Raw genomic sequence first — 20,412 nt, 5'->3', positions numbered from 1 at the left:
GAGCAGGGATGGCTGAGGGACATCAGCCCCAGCTGCGCCTCCCCATGGTCCTGGTGGAGGGGACCAGAACTGCCCAGGCTGGTGGGGAAATTCAGAGTATTGACCTGTGTGGAAAGACGGACTGGGAGGGGAGCAGGAAAGGGAAGGGCAGGATGTTTCCTGTGGGAAATACATGATGGTAACTGTGTGTGGTGCTAAGCTCCAAGAGGGCTTTGATGGAGCTCCACCATGGCCATGGGCAGCTCTGGCTGATGGATGGTGGATCCAGTTCCCTGGATGATGGAGCTGCTGCTGCTCTCAACCCCAGCCCTCTCGTTTCCATACATTTGTCCTTTCATACACCATTTGTCCCCAAAAAGCAGTAAACACTGAGTTTTCTTCACCACCTGCATCACTGCCATTCCTTATCTGATGTCTCACAGTAGCAAGGAGAGTTGCCCAATTTTCTAGGCCCACTTCCAGTGGGATGTGGGGAACAACAACCCCTTCCTCTCCCTCCCAAACCTTCCATCCTTCCCAACAGCAAAGAAATGACCCAAAAGAATTACAATAAGGTGACGTTTTTATTATTTATACAATAAAGAGACTTTTTAATGTTATTCAAAACACTTTTTTTTTTTAAATACTGAAAAATTTGGGTACACCAAAGCCGAAAATGGCTCTGCTAATACTGCACAGCGGCGGTTCAGTCCCTGGGCTCCCTATGGACAGAAGCATCTGCAAAATGCATCAACACCACACGCACGGGCCAGGGCCCCACAGGGCACGGGGAGGGGACAACCTGCATGTGCCAAGGGACGAGAGTTGATTGCACTCAATCAATAGATTTAAAATAGAATTTTTGAAGTACCTTTTTGCACATAAAATGAAGCAGCTTTCAAGTTCAGTAAGTCTTTATACTGCAAAAAACATGAAGTACATTCACAATCTATGTTAATAAAGTAGTAAATATTTCCTCATTCAGCTTTATTTACAGGAATACTGGAATTCAACTGAAAAGTACAGTCATCTGGAATATAGCAATCTTTGAACACATACAAAAATGACCATTTCTGTATATAATTTAAGCTCAAAATCACAATTATCTCAAAATATTAATTACAATACAGCCATCTCCATCATAATTAAACATGTCTTTTATAAAATGGTAAAATCTTTAATAAAGGAAGCTGTTGGTTCTGAACCGGATACAGTACTCACAGGTAGAAAACCGAAGTGATGAGCGAGTGCCCTGCCCGGGGAGGGGACACGAGGGGGGGACACGAGGGGGGGACATGAGCCACCGAGGCAGCCCAGAGACAAAGGCCCTGAGTGCCAGGGCCGGGGGTCCTCACACAATGCAATGGTGTCATTCAGTCACTTCCACAAAATCGGCTGGAATCATCCAGGAAGGGGATTGGCAAAACATTTTTCTGGGTTTTTTTATTTCAATTCCATGATTTGAAAACAGTGCCTTTTGGGATTGGGTTGGCAGTGGCCCTGCAGGCTCCTGAAGTGGCCCACGGTGCCAATAGCCTTGTTCCCAAGCACCCAAACCCCCAGTGGATCCGTATCCCATCAAACTACTGCCCGGAAAGTTGTATCGGCACGGCCACAGGGAATGACCCAGGGCCTGAGTGCCTGGGAATGAGGGGATGAGGCCAGACGGCCACAGGGAATGACCCAGGGCCTGAGTGCCTGGGAATGAGGGGATGAGGCCAGACGGCTTTGTGCGCTTCAAAAGAGAATTGTGGAGTCTGGAAGGGAGAGAAGGGAGGGGCCATGCCAGCCATGGGCAGGGAGCTCAGACTGCAGAGAGAATTCCCAACTTCCCCAATGTGGGATTTCTAACTGTGAAATCCCACCAGTTCACAGGATCACAAGATAGCGGGGGTTGGAAGGGACCTCTGGAGATCACCCAGTACAACCCCCTGCCCAGGCAGGGTCACCTGGAGCAGATGACAGAGGAATGTGTCCAGGTGGATTTGGGACGCCCTCCCTGGGCAGCTATTCCAGGCTCTGCCACTCGCCATGGAAAGAAGTTCTACCTCGTGTTGAGGTGGAAGTTCTTGTGTGTTTATGGCCAAATCCTGCCAAGGTGGGTGGTGACTCCACAGCCCTGTCACCTCCTGTGCCTGTGTGTGACCCATGTCCAACCCTGATCCTGTTGGACAGGGTCTGCCTGGCTGGGGGGACATGGACCACCCCCCCCGTGTCCTGAGCTGGGCTGGGCAGCACAGCCCTGGCTCCGGCCCTTCTCCTGCCACAGACAACTCCCAGGAATAACCACCCTGATCCCCACTGACTCTGTACAGACCCGGGTCTGACACTGTGGCCTGTCTCAGCTGATCCAAATGTGTGCCTTTGTAATTTAATACAGGGTTTGCATTTCCTGTTGCAAATCTCCCTATCAGATATATACACATCTATAAATAAGCATTTTTGATTGCATAAGGTAATTAATGCTATATTACAGCAGAGAGGTTTCATAGAATCCCAGATTGGTTTGCGTTGGAAGAGACCTTAAATCTCATCCAGTCCTACCCCCTACCATGGGCAGGGACACCTTCCACTAGATCAGGTTGCTCCAAGCCCCATCCAGCCTGGCCTTGCACACTCCCAGGGATGGGGCAGCCACAGCTTCTCTGGGCAACATGTGCCAGGGCCTCACCACCATCAGAGAAAGGAATTTCTCCCCAGCATCCCATCTAACTCTGCCCTCTGGCAGTGGGAAGTGATTCCCCCTTGTCCTGTCCCTCCAGGCTCTTGTCCAAAGTCCCTCTCCAGCTCTCCTGGAGTTCCTTTAGGCACTGGAAAGGGCTTTAACCAACATCTTTACACTCCAAGTGCTCACAACAGCAGCAAACCAACATCCTGGACATTCCATACTCCTTTTTTCCTTGGATTTTCCTTGGATTTCCTTGGCTCTGCTCTCAGCTGCCCCATTCACCCCCAGTATTGTCCTGCCTGGTCCCTGCTCAGAGCCATTGGCTGGGCACAGTCATCCCGGTTGGCATCTCCTGTCCCCTCCCAGGGGCTGGCACTGCCACCAAACACAGATGCAGATGTGGATGTGTTATAAAACATCTCGAAAAGCAAGATTTGAAGATGTTAAATTGCTGCTGTTGGAACATCTGGCTGATAACTCCCCTAGTTTGTCATCACCTGGATACAAACTGTGAGCTGGCACTGGGAAAAGGGGGGTCTTGGAGGTTTCCTGGGTTCTGGGCTGGGCTTTTTCCTCAAAAAATTCTAAAAAAGCATTTTGAAAGCAGCTTTTTTGCTTTCTTTTTCCTCCCCCACCATCGCCCTGTGCAGGACCCCCTGTGTAGGGGGACCCCTCAGCTCTCCGGAGCTCAGCTCTGTCCCTCTGCTCCCAGCAAAGCTCCAAAAGGTCCCACAGCCAGGGAGGGAAGGTTTAGGAATTCCGAGTGGCTCTTGGAGGCAGCGAAGTGGAATATCCCTGACTGTGTCTGTGGGCTGTGTCTGCACCCTTGGACGTGGGATTTTTGGGTGGGAATGAGCCTGGGCACAGACAAGCCCGGCGCCGGTTCTTCCTCAGCCCTTTCTCAGGGAAATGAGATCCCCTGAAAATATCTGAAGGGAGGTTTCCCTGTGTTTTTCCATCTTGCTATCAGGTATAACCACGCTGGAGCCCTGAACCACCAGCAGCTGTCAGGACTCTCTTTGTTGGGAGCAGCACTAGGACTTGGACCTGAGGGGTTGTCACACTGTGCCCTGAGCTGGGAATGCTCCTCCCAGGCTGGCTTGGTGTCACTCAGTGTCACCTGCTGCTCCCTGGGATGTGTCAGCTCTCAAACCTGCTCCCATTCCCTGTAAAGGACTCCTGATCAAATCAAGGATCACATAAAGCCTCCCCAATGGGAATATCCCAAGCAGGGCCCGGCCCAGCCTGGAGCCAGTGAAGATACACAACAATGTCCATGGGAATGGGGAATGTGAGTAAAGGGCCTCGAATTGGAAATTAAAAAAGTGAAATAATAAAATTAGCAGCAACAAAAGAAGTTTTACTGCCACCATCACAACCTTCCTCCATCCGTGCGCCAAACCTGCCTGTCCTCGGGGTTCTCCTGTAGTGTGTGCACATGGAATCCATGGGAAGTGCCAAACCAAAGGGATTAACCCATTCCAGAGGGAGTTAACCCATTCTGAAGGAAGTCAGTATCATAGAACCATAGAATGGTTTGGCTTGGAAGGGACCTCAGAGCTCATCCCATTCCACTCCCTGCCATGGGCAGAGACACCTTCCACTAGACCAGGTCGCTCCAAGGTCCATCCAGCCTGGCCCATTCCAAAGGAAGTTAACACATCCTAAAGGAAGTTTTAACCCATTCCAAAGGAAGTTCACCCATTTCCATGTGGGTTTTTGTACCGAGGTCCCAGAGTTCCAATTTCAGAAGTCTCTCACCCTGTATATGAATTGTTCCTGATCCCTACGGAGCCAACTATACACACGGCATATGTACAGGTATTTTCATAAGGCATAGAATATCTTTGCATTGAAAATAAATGAACATTATTAAATTTAATTTAATATATACTTTCTTTGAGGTGTTTATGAAAATATTTTTTTCTCTATACTTTTGTATGTGACATGATAGAAATATTTCATGGGAAGTATAGGTTAATATAGTTCATCTTTATAAAGGCATATACAACTCTGAGGCAGTGTTTCTGATGGACAGCAGAATTCCTAAAGGATTTGTATGTGCTTCTGTGTTCTGAAATCATATGAAATCGACTTTAAGAAGTAACTTGATTAAAAAAACGCACCAATGCACAGCCAGAGGCTGACAAGTAAAACTAATACGGAGCCACATGAACAATATATTTATATAGTTAATATATTTTTCCCGATGATTGGTACTAACATAGAGTATTATACATTTGGCACTACTGTTTGCCATTGGTCCAGCAATTGGCAAAAAATTGGTTTCCTATGTATAAATCTGTTTGAACATTAGATCTGGCTAGACATATTTACTATTTATAAAAAAATATTTAGACAGTAAGCTCACGTTGGATAACAAGGTCTACTGTGTTCTGGAAACTCTTCAGTAGAAGCACAGCCTTCTCGTGTTCCATATGTACAAAGCTGTGTCCGTTGGCCTGCAAAAGGAACAAACACAGGAAAAAGCTCTATAGTAGCTTCATTTTGGGGGAACAAAGGGGTGGATGGAAATGAAAAGCTAAAATAAATAATGAACACATGAGGATCCCACAAACACTGAGCACGTTTCTCTCGCCCTCCGTTGGCTTTGAGCAGGGGCTGGACTGGAGGCTCCAGCGAATACTTCATTCCCACTGAAATGATCCTGTGACTCTGGGATAGTTTGTGTGTTTCCTGAGGAAGCATAACTCTGGGAAGGTTTCCACATTCCAGGTGCCGTGCTGCATGCATGGGCAGGATGGGCTCCGTTTGGATAGAGATAAAGAGGGAAGTATTTATAAGCTGTTCTGTCAATTAAATCTCACTAAAATAATCTCTCTCTTGTCTGTTCCAACATTATTGCAAAAGTCAAATGTTAAACATAATTACCCACAGTTCACTGACTGTGCTTAATAGGCCCAAGTAGAAGATCCACCATTCTCCAGGATAATGGACACAGTCCAGGAAGAGGATCAGGCCCCATGGCCACACCTGCTCCAGGTCCCCCCTGAGCCTCCTTTTCTCCAGGCTGAGCCCCCCCCAGCTCCCTCAGCTGCTCCTGGTTCTCCAGACCCTTCCCCAGCTCCATTCCCTTCCCTGGACATGCCCAGTCCCTCAATGTGTCTCTTATCTGAGGGGCCCAGAACTGACCCCAGGACTGGAGGTACCTCAGCAGTGCCCAGTGCAGGGGGACATCACTGCTCTGGGGCTGTGGCCACACTATTTTTGATACAAACCAGGTGTCACTGGCCTTCTTGGCCACCTGGACAAAAAGTTTTGCAAGTAACTGCTATAAATCAATATTAAGCTATATATAATAGTTTATATAATAACAGAGCTGTCAGTTAACTCACAGAATCACAGAATATCCTGAGTTGGAAGGGACCAATGAGGACCATTGAGTCCAATCCTCAGCTCTGCACAGGACCATCCCCAAGAGTCACACCAGGTGCCCCAGAGGATCATCCAAACACTCCTTGAGCTCTGTCAGCCTTGATGCTGTGACCACTGCCCTGGGGAGCCTGTTCAGTGCCCAACCACCCTCTGGGGGAAGAACCTTTTCCTAATATCCAACCTGAACCTGCCCTGATGCAACTTCAGGCCTGCACCAGCACCACTGCATTTCTGAGCTGCCCTCAGCCCCCCAGCAGTCCCTCCCTCTGTACCTGCAGGATCTTGTCCCCGGGCTGGAGCAGGCTGGACGCGGGGCCGTCAGGCTGAACCCTAGTAACAAAGATACCCTATAAGTCAAAGTAACACAGGTTAGGATGCCATCTCCGAGACCTACAGCCCAAAACACAGGTGCATCCCTAACTGGGATCTGGGGGCTTTATAGACTTGGGCTAAACACCAAACTGCATTTTAATCTGTTTGTAATCAAACACTAGGTTGGGTTTGTAGCAGCTTCAGCTACTTCACCCAATAAATATAATTGTGGGTCATTTTTAACTAAGATTCCACCTCGCAAAATACTGTCCAATATGAATAGAGTGGCAGGGTTATCAGGAGGGTAATTAAAATGGAGCAAGCATTAATTTATTAGAATAATCTGTACCATAATCTACACAGTAATCTCTGTTTGCTTCCTCTAGGAAACAAAAAAGTTTAAAAAATGTCTAGGAAGCAGTTGATTATTCAGCCCTTGAGATCTTCAGTTCCATGGGCTGTTGGACAGACCTTTAATCCGGTGTCTGAGCAGTGAAAGGCTTTAAAAGAGGAAAAGTTATTAACAATAAAGGATAGTTATAGATTTGTTTTCAGAATTTCAGTACAATATGTTAATAAACCCCCAAATCAAAGCTTGGTTCCAGCTGATGAGCACATTAAACTCCCACACAGCTCATCAGCCCTGGCCCCTCAGTTCTGTGCTCTCCCTGCTCCAATGGGAATCCAAGACTAAATGTGAACATTCCCATTGCTCCCAGGACACCAGGGAAATCCCTGCTCGGCACCACCATCATGTGCATCCCTGAGGGATTTTAGAGTCTCCTGAGCAAGGCCCTGCCCCGTATTCCCAGTATGAAACCTGAGCTCCTTGGGAGCAGAGCCATGGGCTGCTGAAACCTCATCCCTGTGCCATGAACTTGTGGCAGGGTTCTGCTGTGCCAAAGGAATGGTGGCTTCTCCATGGCCTCTCCTGTCCTCTCATCCCAGTGACATCAGCATTTCATTTAAAATATGACAAATCTGGTGTCACAGTGTGGGAAGTGATGGTTCAGAGTAACAGTAGAAAAACCCTTTAACTATTAATTCCCATCACTCCTTGAGTTGCATTCCTGTGAGTGGGAAAACCAGTTCTATCTCCAGCTGTTCCTGCCCTGCTCCAGACACATTCAGAGTGGAACAGGGACCCTCCTTCAGTCACTTCAGCCAAGTGACAGCCAGGAAAGTCCAGCTTTATTCTACCATCCCACCTGCAACTGTGCAAAACCAGGCCTCGATGTTATAAAGTGTAATTCCAGAGTGAAGTCTTCAAGGACACCCAAAATGAGAACGTTTTAAAGGACAGTAGTTAAAATTCCTGGGGTTTATGTACATTACATGGAACTACTCTGGAAGTTCAAAACAGGGATTATCAATAAGAAAAATTAATCCCAGAATCCCAGACTGGTTTGGGTTTGGAGGGACCTTAAAAGCCCTCTTGTTCCACCCCTGCAATGGGCAAGGACACCTTCCTTAGACCAGCAATTCAGACTGTGTCAGGTTGGTATTGCCAAGCCTATTTTACATTCCCAGTCAGTTTTCTGTTGTAATTCAGAGAGGCGAGGAATTGATTTCTTTAATTTGCAGGCAGATCTCAAAGTTTTGAAAAGAGATGAAAAGAGAGTTTTAAAATTTTCATCATTTGCGAAACATTCTCCACACTTATGGAAGTTCTGACTGCCTGCAAACAGAATCCAGGATTATCAAAGGACATCAACTCTAGGAATGTGTTCAACAGAGAGGTGCCCAAAGTGCTCATTTTCCAACAAACTCCACTCAGTTTTATTGCACCAAACAGACAAATTCACAGGTCTAAGAGTCCATTTCCTAACCCTACAGCCCCTGGAGCTGGGAATCACCAGATGGTGGAGTTTTTCTAGGCTTCCTTTTATCACACAGAGATCTATCTTAGACTTGCAATTCCCAGAATGAATCCTGAGTCTCCCTGACCACCGTGTACCTCATGGGGACATTCTTAATTCCCAGTGCAGAAGATAACTGGTGCCATGGGGTCTGTAAGGATCCAGTGGTCTCCAGTTTACAGGCCAGGCTAGTTTTATTTGACACAGTAGCTACAAATCCTGGCATTCCAGCTACTGGTACTGCTGGTTTGGTGTTAATTTAGTTAAAAGTTTAAATCAGGGCCAAAAGTGACTCTTAGAAGTGAGAGAGACAATTCTCCAGAAAACAGCCTGAAAAATTATCTTAGACATGCAATATGGGGCAGAAACCCATGGGATTGATGTTTGATTCTCTCATTTTCATTAACTGGGAGAAGAAAGCAAACAACACACCAAAAAACCCCCCATAACAAACTAAAAAAAAAAAAAGCCAAGTGTGGGGAAAAGTCTTTCAATAATCACAACAGAAGGGCATAAACATCTCACTCATATTCTCCACATCTCCATAAACATCTCACTCATGTTCTCCCCGTTTCCACTCTAAAATAAGGACCAGGTAGAGAGAAATTCCCAACGTACCTTATCGGAAGGTTTGAATGGATTTCCTTGTCCACTTATTCCACCACTGATACTAAACCCCAGGCCAGGATTCTTCTCTATCCTCACACAAAACTAGGTTAGAAAGACAGGGCAGGGTAAGTGTATGCCAACATTAAACCCTTGCTAAACCACAGCATCCTTCTTCCCACATATCCCGTTCACCATCAGCGGGACGAGATGAGCCCTGCACTGCACAACGTGGGGAAAGTCCGTGAAACATCGCTATAAACTGGAAGTACTGGCATGATTTTAACACACAGTGATACCATAATATTCCCTATCGTTCATAGATTTTTCCATGGATTTTAAAGTTTCAATTTCAAGGAGGAAAAAACCCCTTTAGACTTGTGAGATGTTTACATTGGCCAAATTTTTCACTTAAATGTTGGGATAAACCTGTCAGTTTATTAATATTCAAAGCTCAGGGATCTTCAGAACATTGCCAGGTCAGGGCACAGGCCCACAACCTGCACTGAGCACCAACCACTTCTACCCCAGGAGACAGTGCTGAACCTTCTCTTTTAGTCAGGATGACTCAAATAGCATTGGGTCATTGAATATAAAATAAAAATTACTTCAGTGGGGCTTAATGACTGTGCACTGAGCTGGGCTTAGCACATCCTCGAGCCACACCAGCAACTGGTTCTGAACATCAGAGATGTAATACAGGGAGCTGCTCATGTGGCTTGACCAGCACTTTACACAAGAGAAAGATTTACTGATTGTTCTGCACCTCATTCAGCAAAGTCAGGGGCCCCAAACAGGTATTTCAGTCATTAAGGCCAAATATAATGAGGATAGGACCACTTAATGAAGGAAATCCCCAGTGCTGGGGGCACTGGGGCTGCAGATGACCTTTCACTGGGCAGATCTGAGCAGATTAGCATGTTATAAAATAACCTGCCCTGTTGACACTGAACTGGGTTACTGGGGAACAGGCAGAAGCTGCAAATTAATTCAGTGTGACCCTGTGATGCCAGTTCTGCTCAGGGACTTCAATGGCACACAGTGTTACTTGATCAGTCCAAGAGAAAATGGGTATTGATGGCTGGTGCTGGGGAAGGAGATGGATCCAGCCTGCCCCCAGCCCAACTAGAGCTCCCCCAGTCCAAGCAGAGCTCCCCCAGTCCAACCAGAGTTCCCCCAGTACAACCAGTGCTCTCCCAGACCAACCAGAGCTCCCTGGGCTGCCCAGCTCAGCTGCCCCATTCCTGCCCAAGGCTCCCTTGTCCCATGGACACCTCAGAAAACACAGGACCATCTCTATCCTGAAGCTGCAGTGCAGCCCCTCTCACCTGCTCCTGGTAGGCGTCGGTGCTCCGCTGGCCCTTGGTCTGGATGAGGCACCGCCCGGTCTGGGGGGCTCGGGAGCTCTGGGCTGCCGGGATCTGGATGGGCAGCGGCGGCTGATACTGCTGGATGGTGACCTTGTTCATGCTCCCCTCGTAGGGCTGCTCCCGGCTCCGGTGCTGCAGGCTCTGGGATCCCATGAGGGTCTGGATGTGGCTACCTGTCTGTGGGCAATGCAACCCGTTAGGCCACAAAGGCAGGAGGCTGAAAGGAAATGATTATTAAACTCACAGAGTCAGGGCCAAGCAAACCTGAGCCCCAGCAGAGGTTTGTCTTTGGAGCACAGCTGGGAAAACCAGGATTAAAAGCAGCAGGGACATGCCTATGGCACTGGGGACCTGGAAAGTTTGGGGAGAATCAGCCATTTGATAAACATAAAGTATTTTTCTCCTCATGTCACATCTACATTTCTGCTCAGGGTGTTTTGTGAACTGAAAACATTTAATAAATCAAAGGAAGGTGAACAATTTATCACAGCTCACTATGAAGATACTGGAATGTTTGGTTTTTCTGAGGATAATTTGGAATAAGATCTGTAACACAGACACAGACACTGACCAGGGTTATGCTCTGGGTATGGAGAGCACCAGCATTTAAAACCTATGCCTTGTCCTGCGACCAAACGTAGCTTTTACCAAATGTAACCAATCAAATTTCTGTGATAACATTTCTGTGACAACATCTGCTGGTTTGAAGCTCCAATATTTGGTAAAGACAAGTTAAATACTGCATTTACATCAACTTGGTCTTTTGCTAATACCAGCCAAGGAAGGATGGCTCCCGTCTTATGTTTCTGTCTTGTGGACACAACAGTAAAAGTCATCTTCCAGGAAGCCTAAATACTGCAGGCTTTTAATAGTCTTTTAATAAATCAGTGGATTATTCAATTGGGAGATTAAAATATCCAATTTTGCCATAGGAGAACTAGCCCATAAATTCTGGACTTGAGGTGAAATGGGCATTTAATCTGCATTATGAACAGCAAGAAGGATGGAAACAACCATCCACAGCCCAGCTAATGAAGTAGTGATGCCTGTGCAGCATTCCCAGCTCACTGACAGAAACAGCCATCACTACACACAGAGTAGGTCTGTGTGGCAGAAATTTGGGAATGTGTATTAGTGTCTATATACAGTTAGACAGATACCAGTTAATGACTGGACTCAATGATCTTGGAGATCTTTTCTAAGGTAAATGATCCCATGATTCTACATCAGCATGAGTATACAGTCCATCCATCTGCCATACACACCCTTCCCCTTGGAAAAACAACTCTCAACTCTTCTTACCACCATTTCCCAAGCACAGCTCTACCACACAGTGACTCAGTTCTGCAGGAGCCCAGTTAGTGGAAAACCAAAAGATATTACAATTTATATTCGCACATTTAATTGTTTGCTATGTTGAACTTCAATTCTATAGAAGAGTTTCTGAACGACTTCAAATAGTTGCTGGATTTTAATCCCCAGATGCTGGAAAACCAAGACATTGGAGGTGACTTTGCTTGGAGAGATGAGTGTTGTCACACCAGCACATTACAAATCCCTCCTGAGGAAGGTGAGTAAACAGCTCTCAGAATTCATTTTCTCTCTGCTGTTAATAGACTTTGAGGAGATTGTTATCACTCCTGCTTGTGGATTCACACCATGGCTCTTCTGGAGGGGGATAAGCTGCTTCTCATGGAAATGGGAATTATTTCTTCTGCAGAAAAGATCTCTATTATGCAGACTGCTTCCCCAATTTCATCTGTATTCTTTACTTATCATCCAGCACAAAAGTTAATTATTTTCAGCTCAGTGTCCAATATTTACGGTACAGTTGGAGTAGCTGGCAGTGGGTGTAATGACATATCTGCTGAGTGAAGCAATGTTTGTACTTATCCCATGGGAGCAGCCAGATACTGAAATATTCAGAACAAAAGAGAATCTGCAGTTGAATTTATTACAGTCCTGATGGTGCTCTGTTGATGGTGAACTGTTACAGCACTGACTGTGCACTGATGGGGCACAAATGTAAGACAGCAACAGTGTCCAACTGGGAATGGACCAACACAGGTTTTATCCCAAAATGCCAGTGAAGACAAGAAATGGCTTGTCTTACATTTCTTATCCTCATTTCTTGCATATCAGATGATAAATAACTTGGCTGTCAGAGCCAACTCCACCATACCCCGTCACAGCACCCCCTCCTCCTCCTCCTCCTCCTCTTCCTCCTCCTCTTGGGCCTGGGAGGTACAATTTCCATCTCCCATCTTCCAGCAATCCTCCTGTACACATAGACGTGTCGTTGCACCTCCCTGTGAAGCCAAGGGTTGCCGCTTCTGCCACTGCCTTGGATAAAAGCTGTGAAGGGAGGTCCTTCCTCATCAGCTGAGAGTTAATCACACAGCAGTTATCAGTGCATACACCATGACTTTCACTGGTGTTATTCACCCCTAGGACTTCACTCCAGGCATGAGCTAGTTGGATCTCCATGTAGACAACAACCACTGTAATTATTCCATGTGCAGCTCCACTTCCCAACACCGACTCCAAACACAGCTGAGTTTGTCAGGACCCTCCATTCTCCAGCTTCGCGATTAGAGCAGCCAAACCCAACAGTTCCTGAGTGGATGAGCCAAGCTGGGGCTGGGAGGGAGCAGCCAATGTTTGCACATGACCAGCTCAGCTCCAAGCATTGGAATTCAACATCCACCACAAGGTACCAGAAATTAGACCCATTTCTGGTGAGTTTTTCAATGAAATGGCTGCGCCTGTTCAGAGCTGGGCTGGCACCATCCCAACACTTCATTTGTTATGACTGTCATTGAAATGAAACATTTGATGAGACTCTGCAGGCCAAGGGACAGGAACACACCTGCCCAGCCCTCTGTGCCCACTGCACACACCAGAGATGGAACCACACAAAAATGGGCAAAACACGCTCTGAATTCCCAACAATTATTGCTTTAAGCCTTGAAACAAAACCAGGGGTGTCCTCATATACCTTCTCTTATCCTTGGAGAGGTTCTGGGAGCAGGATCCACTCCAGGATCCCTTCCTTACCTTCTTGGTGACAGTGTCGGGGGGCACGTCCCGCCGCCCCAGCGGGTACGGGTTCCACTGGCTGCCCACGGACACCTCGTCCTGCCCGTTGTCCAGGATGCTGCTCTGCTGCGACGGGGTCTGTTGCACAAATGTAGGGCAGCCTTTAGTCACCAAACAACCCCTCCTCAGCTTTAGTTCAGTCACTAACCCAGTTAAATAAACTGCACCGCGCTATTGCTACAACAGAAATCCTCCTAATTCCCCCAGTATTTCATTAACATGTGACCACATTGCTGGGGGACCCTCTGCAAGCAGGAGGGCTTGAAAGCCATAGGAGAGAAATCATGAGAATAATGAATGATGAGAGAAAAGAGAAAAATCATTTAACATGACTCAGAGAAACAAATTTGGTTGAAATCCCACATTTCAATGTGCAGTCTGCCATTAACAGCGAGTTAGAACTTTCTTGCTGCTCATTCAAGCAGCAAAGGCTTTTTTTACGAAGTATTTGCCACCAATACAAATTTGATGCTTTTATTTTCTGCAGAAAATATTCCCTGATGGTAAAGGTGAAGTTGTGACTCCTTGTCCCCCTCACTCAGCTCCATCTGAGGCTCCCAGACCTCTCTAGGATGATGGGCCTGGCTTGTGTTAAGCTAACAGATATATGCACAATATTAGCCTGTAATTAAATGGTTTCTTTTTTAATCTAAATGGCCATAACACACATTTAATGTTTCCTAAATATTAGTATCTTTCCCTTTTCTCTCCTGTTATAAATATTTCTTCCTTGTCCCTTTTCCCCCTGGTTATTTTACTCCTCTTTTCAGGACTTTGGAGGGCGTCTGTGCTTTTTTTGTCCCATCTTGATTTTCTGTTATCTGTCCCTCTATTTCTCTACCATCACTGGAAATTTTCCCAACATGGGGGTCAGACTTTCCAAAATTCCAGCATTGTGCTACCACTGATAGCACCTGAATGATGTGGTGCTTATTGAGTTCTGATCAATGATAAGCTACAAAGAAACAAAAAATAGCTATTTTTCCCCTCTGTCATTCAAGCAAATTCTTCTCCAGCTTAGATTAAAAAAAAATCAGGATACACTTCTTCAGATGGCTGAAGAATTGCATTTGCTTTGAAACATGAAAGCTGGGAACTTGTCAATTAAAAACTATTTTTTTACAGAAGTTTAAAAGTAAATAGAAGTAAATTGTGATTTAATCACACATCTCAGTGGCTAAATAAAAAAAATTTCAACCCTGATTTAAAATGAAAGAAAACTTTCATTATAATTCTTTCATCCTTCAAGTCTTCCAGAAAAATCATGAAAGTTGCTATTTTCCTTCTATTAAAATCCCCTAGAAAAACATTTCCACTGTTGAAAGACCTCCTTGTCGAGCTTTCTTTATACCATTAAAATGGAAAATAAAGCCATCCCTTCCAGAGCTGTCCTGAGAATCCTCTCACATCCTGAGGGATCAGCTTCTGGGCCTCTCTGGGTGCCCTCCCCATGCAGAGAGGGGGTAGAGAGGCTCATTCCAAGGGGAACCTCTGCTTTTCTCCTGACTGACTATTATTTCCAAGGGAGGTGGCAACAGACACTTCTGGGAATGGATTCCACCAAACCATAAACTTTTAAACCACCTGAGAGATGGATCCCAAAAATGGAAAAGTTCTGGGTTGTTTCCCCACTGACTGATCTGCAGGAGGGAGTTTGCACTCGAGAGGGAAAAAGCAAAAATACAGAGGGTGTTTTCTGCTTTCTCAATAAACAGGAAAATTCTATGGTTTAATTTTCTGCAGCAAAATGAATTTGGCCCCTTGCAATATTGCTCATTTTCTGAGCTCAGACAGACTGAAAGCAAACCCACATCTATTAAATCTGGGTAAACAATGAAAAGCAGCAGTTCAAGCATTTTCTACAGTGAGGAGAATCAATGCAATAAACATTCTGAAAATAAGTTACTGGTAAACTTGATTTCCTGACCATCCACTGGACAACCAGACCTCACTCATTACTCTCTTGAATCCAGGCCACAGGAAAGAAGGAGGAGAAGGAGACAAACATTAAACTGCTGTGGCCTGGATTCATCAAGAAATGCAAATCCTTTAGAATGTATGAAGGAATAGAATTAAACCATACTAAATATACACAATATTCATTCAACAATAATTTTCCCCTGCTTCCCAAACAGTACAATAAAAGAATAACCCCCCTAATGCAGTTCAGCATCACAGTTTATATGGGTATGGAGCAGTGAAATGCTGGTGAAATAGAAAGCAGAACAATCCACATCAGAGCACACTCCAAAATATATCACTCTGAATAGATTCATTAGTTCCTCAGACATCCATCCATTAATATCCATACTCATTTACAGCCTCAAATCCTGGAAGTACCATAAAACACCATATTCCTGATGTGTGTAGCAAACCAGCACTGTTATTCGGGGTTGATGGAAAACGGATTTTTCCAAGGACTCGTGACAAGACCTGGCATGTACTCAAGGAGACAAACAGGTTCTTTGGAAGCAGAGACAACACTGGAATGTCACCTGTGGCCAACACACACCTCTGGGGGGGCCTCTTGGTGCCACCCACCCAACAACAGAGAAGCACAGAGAGCAGGGTGAGGGAACCCAGGGACAGCTGATGGCATGTGGGATGGAGGTGACAGTGTATGGAGAGTCAGTCCCAGCAGGAAAAGCCTGACACTGACCCATGTGTGATGTTATCCTGTCCCAGCTCAGCCCAGAACTCCAGCACAGAGTTCGTGCAGCATCAGGGAGCTGAGCAGAGCCGAGGTCTGTCCAACCCACACAACCTGCTCATGCTGCTGCCATTATATCATCCTATTCTTCTCACCAGCCTTGGATCTAAGCTCTGAAATGAGGCCTTGGAAGCCTCCTGTGGGAATCTCTGGCCAGGGCTGGTCCTGCCTGGGTAGGTGCCAGAGGTGCTGGAGGCCAGCCTGGCAATCACCAGCACAGCTGATCCCATGGCAGCGCCTGGATCTGTGTTCTGCAGCCCTTTAATTACTCAGAGATGCTGCTAATGTGTCCCAACAGCTCCTTCTGCCAAAGTAGGGAGAGGCCGAGTAAGGCCTGTCCCTCCTACATTGCCCTGACCCTGGGAGTGTGGCCACATGGATGCACAGAAGGTCTCAGGATCCCCTCTTTGACACTGCAAATCCTGCAGCGATGTCCCTCTCTGGCTTGTCCTGTGTGCTTTTCCCTTCAAACATTTGTTTGGGACGGTCTTGTATGTCTGTACTTGTCGGCAATATATCAAGAATAGATGTAAAATAGTAAAAAATGAGGTTATTCTCTTTCTATAGATGTTACTCAACCAAAGTTTAAAATGGGTTTGAGTGTGGTAGGTGTGCTCAAACCTCATCAGCTACTACAGCAGAGCCAGTTAATGCTCAAATATTAAAATCCCTGTCTCCTGGAGCCTATTTAAATGCATACTCAACATTTCTACCGTCCTTTTTTTAAGCTCAAACAGTCCCAGAGCAAAGCACATTGCCCACTTCTCTTCACAGATTGAGAAAATGATGGCACTGGTCTGGAGGAGGAGAGCAGGAAGCAGGAATGACAGCCACGGGAAACCCAGAATCCAAAAAGCAAGACCACTCAGGAGGAAAACTGTACCACTGCCACCCTTGCTTTTTGGATTGGGTCTGTATAAGCATGAGTAGTAGGCAAAAGCTAAACCAGGAGGAAGCAAGGAGTTAATTTATTGGGAATGCCAGTGATGTTGGCTAGCCCATACTTACTTTCGGTAGAGGTAGCTCTTGAAGCATTTGGTTTTCAAATTTAGATTTAGTCTGCAAGTTTAAAGTCATGCTTCGGCCGGCATGCATTGCTGAAACCCCTCCAGAGTGCAGCATGCCAAGGCTAACTGTGTGGTGTTTGTAAGCAGCGGTCTGAGTAGAGGAAACAACCACGTGACAGATATGAACACACATGCTCATCGAATTAAGTATCACACATATATGGTTAAGTTCACAGAGTTTTAGTTTAAGCAAACAAACAGTCCCAAGAGATCAATAGCTCCCCGGGGCATGCACTGGGTCACACAAAGCAAGTACATTGCTCATTGTACATAAAATGGATACCAGAAACGACTTCCACGCTGACAGCAGATGAGGTGTGTTGGTATCTGTAGTTGTATCATATGGTACAAGTCTTTATTTTGCAAATATGGTCAAATTTAGGCTCAGCTGCGCAACCACAGATAGGCCAGAGATGTGTCTGGCACCAAGAAGCAAACCCTGGGGGAGAAGGCTCTGCTCCATCCCAGGAGCACCTGCTCCCTGCCCACTGCCACAGTCCTGCATAGACCCGACAGGCAGCAGCTTCTCCTGGAGCAGCTGCTCCATAGGAATGCCCAGGGCTTCTCACCAGCAAACCCTCCACCAGGCAGCTCAACTCCTGAGAGTTTTGCAACCAGCAGTAACCAGCTCACAGGGATTGCTGCCAACTCAGCAGAATCACCAGTGTCAGCTTTCCATGAGTTCAGGTATTCCTTGATACACATTGTAAGCTAAGCATGAGGATATTTCTTAAACAAATCAGCATCTGGGAAGTGTTTATTTCCACCAGAAATGGCTCGCTCGGGGTGCACTGGTTTCCCCGGGGAGTATTTTCCAATTGGTTTTACACAGCACAAGGAAAAGAGCTGAAGGAAGGAAACACTTCAGCCTTTGAGCCCATTTTTAAATTTAACTCACTGGGCCCTAATGATATTTTAATAAGCATCACATCCGAGAAACTGGGAGGTGAGGAGTGTAGTAACACCAAACTCAGGAGGCTCTGGCATAAAGTAGGTAAATGGACACATTTGGCAACTACCTTCTTAGGCATTTCGTGACAGTAATTTTTCACAACCACTTCAGATCATGAAGTAAATGTGATTCATGAAGTAGGTCATTAAATAGGTAATGATTGAAATCATGCACTAAAGGACTTGTACTCTTCGGATAGAAGGCAAATCAGCACAACTTCCTACAGCTAAAAGGAGTAATGATCACATTCTCATTCAAAACAGAGGCAGTGGGTGCCTAGTGCTATTTCTCAGTCAAGAGACACCTTTAAACCCTCTCTAACAGTGATACGAAAGCTAAAATACATTATTTTACTTATTCCCAGTGATGTTTTTCTTTATTCACTTTTACTGCCAAGATGTGCCCAGAGCTCCCAGTCGTGCTTGACATGGTGGGCTCCAGCAGCACATCCACATCCACAAGCAGGACAGAATCTTATGGGTTTTCCTCATTTTGGGTAGTGCTGCAGGAGCCACCACCTCAGTGACCAGAGTGAAGCCTCTGGGTTTACCCGGGACCCCTCACTCCAGCTGAGCACCCCTAGGGCCAGCTCCTCTGACAGCAAGGCAGGAATTGCATTACTGGGAATTCTGGTGGTCACCACTGCACGTGCAAATAGTTTGACATAGAAACACACAACTAAAGGCATTAATTGCAGAGAAATGCCAAACATACCCTGTCTAACCTTCTAGCTTCTATATGTCTAAGTAGCTGTTGTCTCCAGTCAGCGGGCATTTTAGCACAGCTCTCATTTCCCTTCCCAGGGGGAGGCCTTGGCTTTATATCACTGTTATCGGAAGGCTTGTCGCCATAGTTACCCAAGTTATAGTCTGACGGAATCTTTTCCAGCAGCGCTGCCATTGTCGGCCTCGCTGAGACGGGCCGGGTTTGGGATGTGCCGTAGCTCTCTGTACTGTAGCTTCGTGCGGACAAGGGCCTCCTTTGCGTGAGGTTTTTAACTGGGAAGCTCCCAGTCTGGGCTTTCACCTCCTGGTAGGAAGGGAGCTCGTCTTCGTAGCGCCCGTTGCGCTTGAGGAACTGTGCCTCGGGCATGGCCATGCCACTCTGGCGCTCGGCCGCCCCACGGAACGGGGCCCGGCCGTACCTGTCGCCCGGGGGCAGCTCCTGGGGCTCACTGACCCTGCGGAACATGGACATCTCGGTGGAGCTGACCAGGGAATCCGCCCTGCGCAGGAAGCCTGGCCGTGTGCCCTGGCTGCCGAAGGGGGGCCCCACAGGCTCCTCGCTCACCGAGGGCTGCGAGAAGGAGAACATGGGCTCCACGGGTGCATACCCGCGGTACCCCCGCGGGCTCACCAGCTCCTGGGGCAGGTTTTTGGGTGGCTGGGGGATGTATTCGGGGTTGAGCTGGAAGGGCGGCAGGAGTCTCTTGTCGGCCGTGACCTCCACAGCACCCTGGGGGTTGAAGCTTTGGTCAAACTGGTAGACTTTCTTAGTGACGGACGATTTCTGCTGCGGCTGCACCTTGACGCTGCCATAGGTCAGCAGCTCGTCATCCAGCATGGGCACAGACTGGCTGCGGGACATGCTCAGCATGCCATGCTCCGGGCCCAGCAGCTTGTCCACCCTCTCGTGAGGCCCTACAGTATCGTTCCCAGATGCATAGTTTTCTAGGGGGATGTTGTACACCTTGTATGTACCAATGTCTATCTCATCGATACTCTGAGACTTCTTAAACTTGTTCGTTTTTAAATCCCTCATCATTGGGGAAAGCCGCTCTGTGCTCTTGCTGATGGAAATGACGTTTTTGGAAGGATCTGGGCGACAGTGGATATGGGAAAAGACGTTTGTGAGGCTTCTGTTAGCGTTTGAGTCGTGATATTCCCATGCTATTCCTGGAGGGAAAGTACTTGTCATTTCAGGAGACTCTTTGACATGATCTTTCCGCTCGGGCAAAGGGCTGGTGGTGGGGGTGCTTTCCAGTTTGGAAGGAAAAGCTGTCCTGTCTTCAAAGGGACTAGGGGTTCTGGTCCAATTTTGCCAAGGATTGGGAGGAGGCACTTCAGATTCGTGTGTGTTTCTGAGCGTCGGCTGCTCTAGCTCCAGAGGGATGCCAACTATCCTGTCCTGTCGGATCAGTGGCCTGCGCCCGTGTGCAGATGAGCTCCTCGATTTGGTGGTGAGCAGGGGGTTGGCACTGGGGTTCTCCACTGCGCTTTCCTCGGCCACAAACCCCGTGTTGTCGTAGTGGGAACCGTCGGTCCAGCCCTCGGCGAACGTGTCGCTCAGCGGGCGCCGTTCTGGCCGCGCCGGCAGGTTCCCAGCTGGAGCCGACTCCCTCTGGCTCAGCAATGGCTTGGTCTCCAGGGGCTGCGGGAACGACTGTGCCAGCCT

The 20,412-nt window shown here is 47.0% G+C and overlaps 1 protein-coding gene across 5 annotated transcripts in view; it reads right to left on the bottom strand.

Moving 5' to 3' along the window:
• Window positions 1-2,878: 2,878 nt before the first annotated feature.
• The window catches only part of LRRC7 (leucine rich repeat containing 7), a 118,629-nt gene continuing 101,095 nt past the window's right edge, over window positions 2,879-20,412 (bottom strand). For 3 of the 5 annotated variants that reach the window (XM_027694322.1, XM_027694317.1, XM_027694318.1), the window contains 7 exons: window positions 18,733-20,410; window positions 17,008-17,157; window positions 13,248-13,367; window positions 10,149-10,367; window positions 8,833-8,925; window positions 6,316-6,390; window positions 2,879-5,109 (listed from right to left, as the gene is read on the bottom strand). In XM_027694322.1, the coding sequence (XP_027550123.1) occupies window positions 5,002-5,109; window positions 6,316-6,390; window positions 8,833-8,925; window positions 10,149-10,367; window positions 13,248-13,367; window positions 17,008-17,157; window positions 18,733-20,410 (2,443 nt within the window). In that variant the 3' untranslated portion in view covers window positions 2,879-5,001. The remainder of the gene's footprint in view (window positions 5,110-6,315; window positions 6,391-8,832; window positions 8,926-10,148; window positions 10,368-13,247; window positions 13,368-17,007; window positions 17,158-18,732; window positions 20,411-20,412) is intronic. The other 2 variants (XM_027694321.1, XM_027694319.1) reach the window with 2 other exon arrangements.

This window comes from Neopelma chrysocephalum, unplaced genomic scaffold, assembly GCF_003984885.1.
Source record: "Neopelma chrysocephalum unplaced genomic scaffold, ASM398488v2 Primary Assembly neopelma1_97, whole genome shotgun sequence".
Taxonomy (NCBI): domain Eukaryota; kingdom Metazoa; phylum Chordata; class Aves; order Passeriformes; family Pipridae; genus Neopelma; species Neopelma chrysocephalum.
The sequence above is the reverse complement of the archived record's forward strand: the minus strand, read 5'-3'. Positions and strand labels throughout refer to the sequence as shown.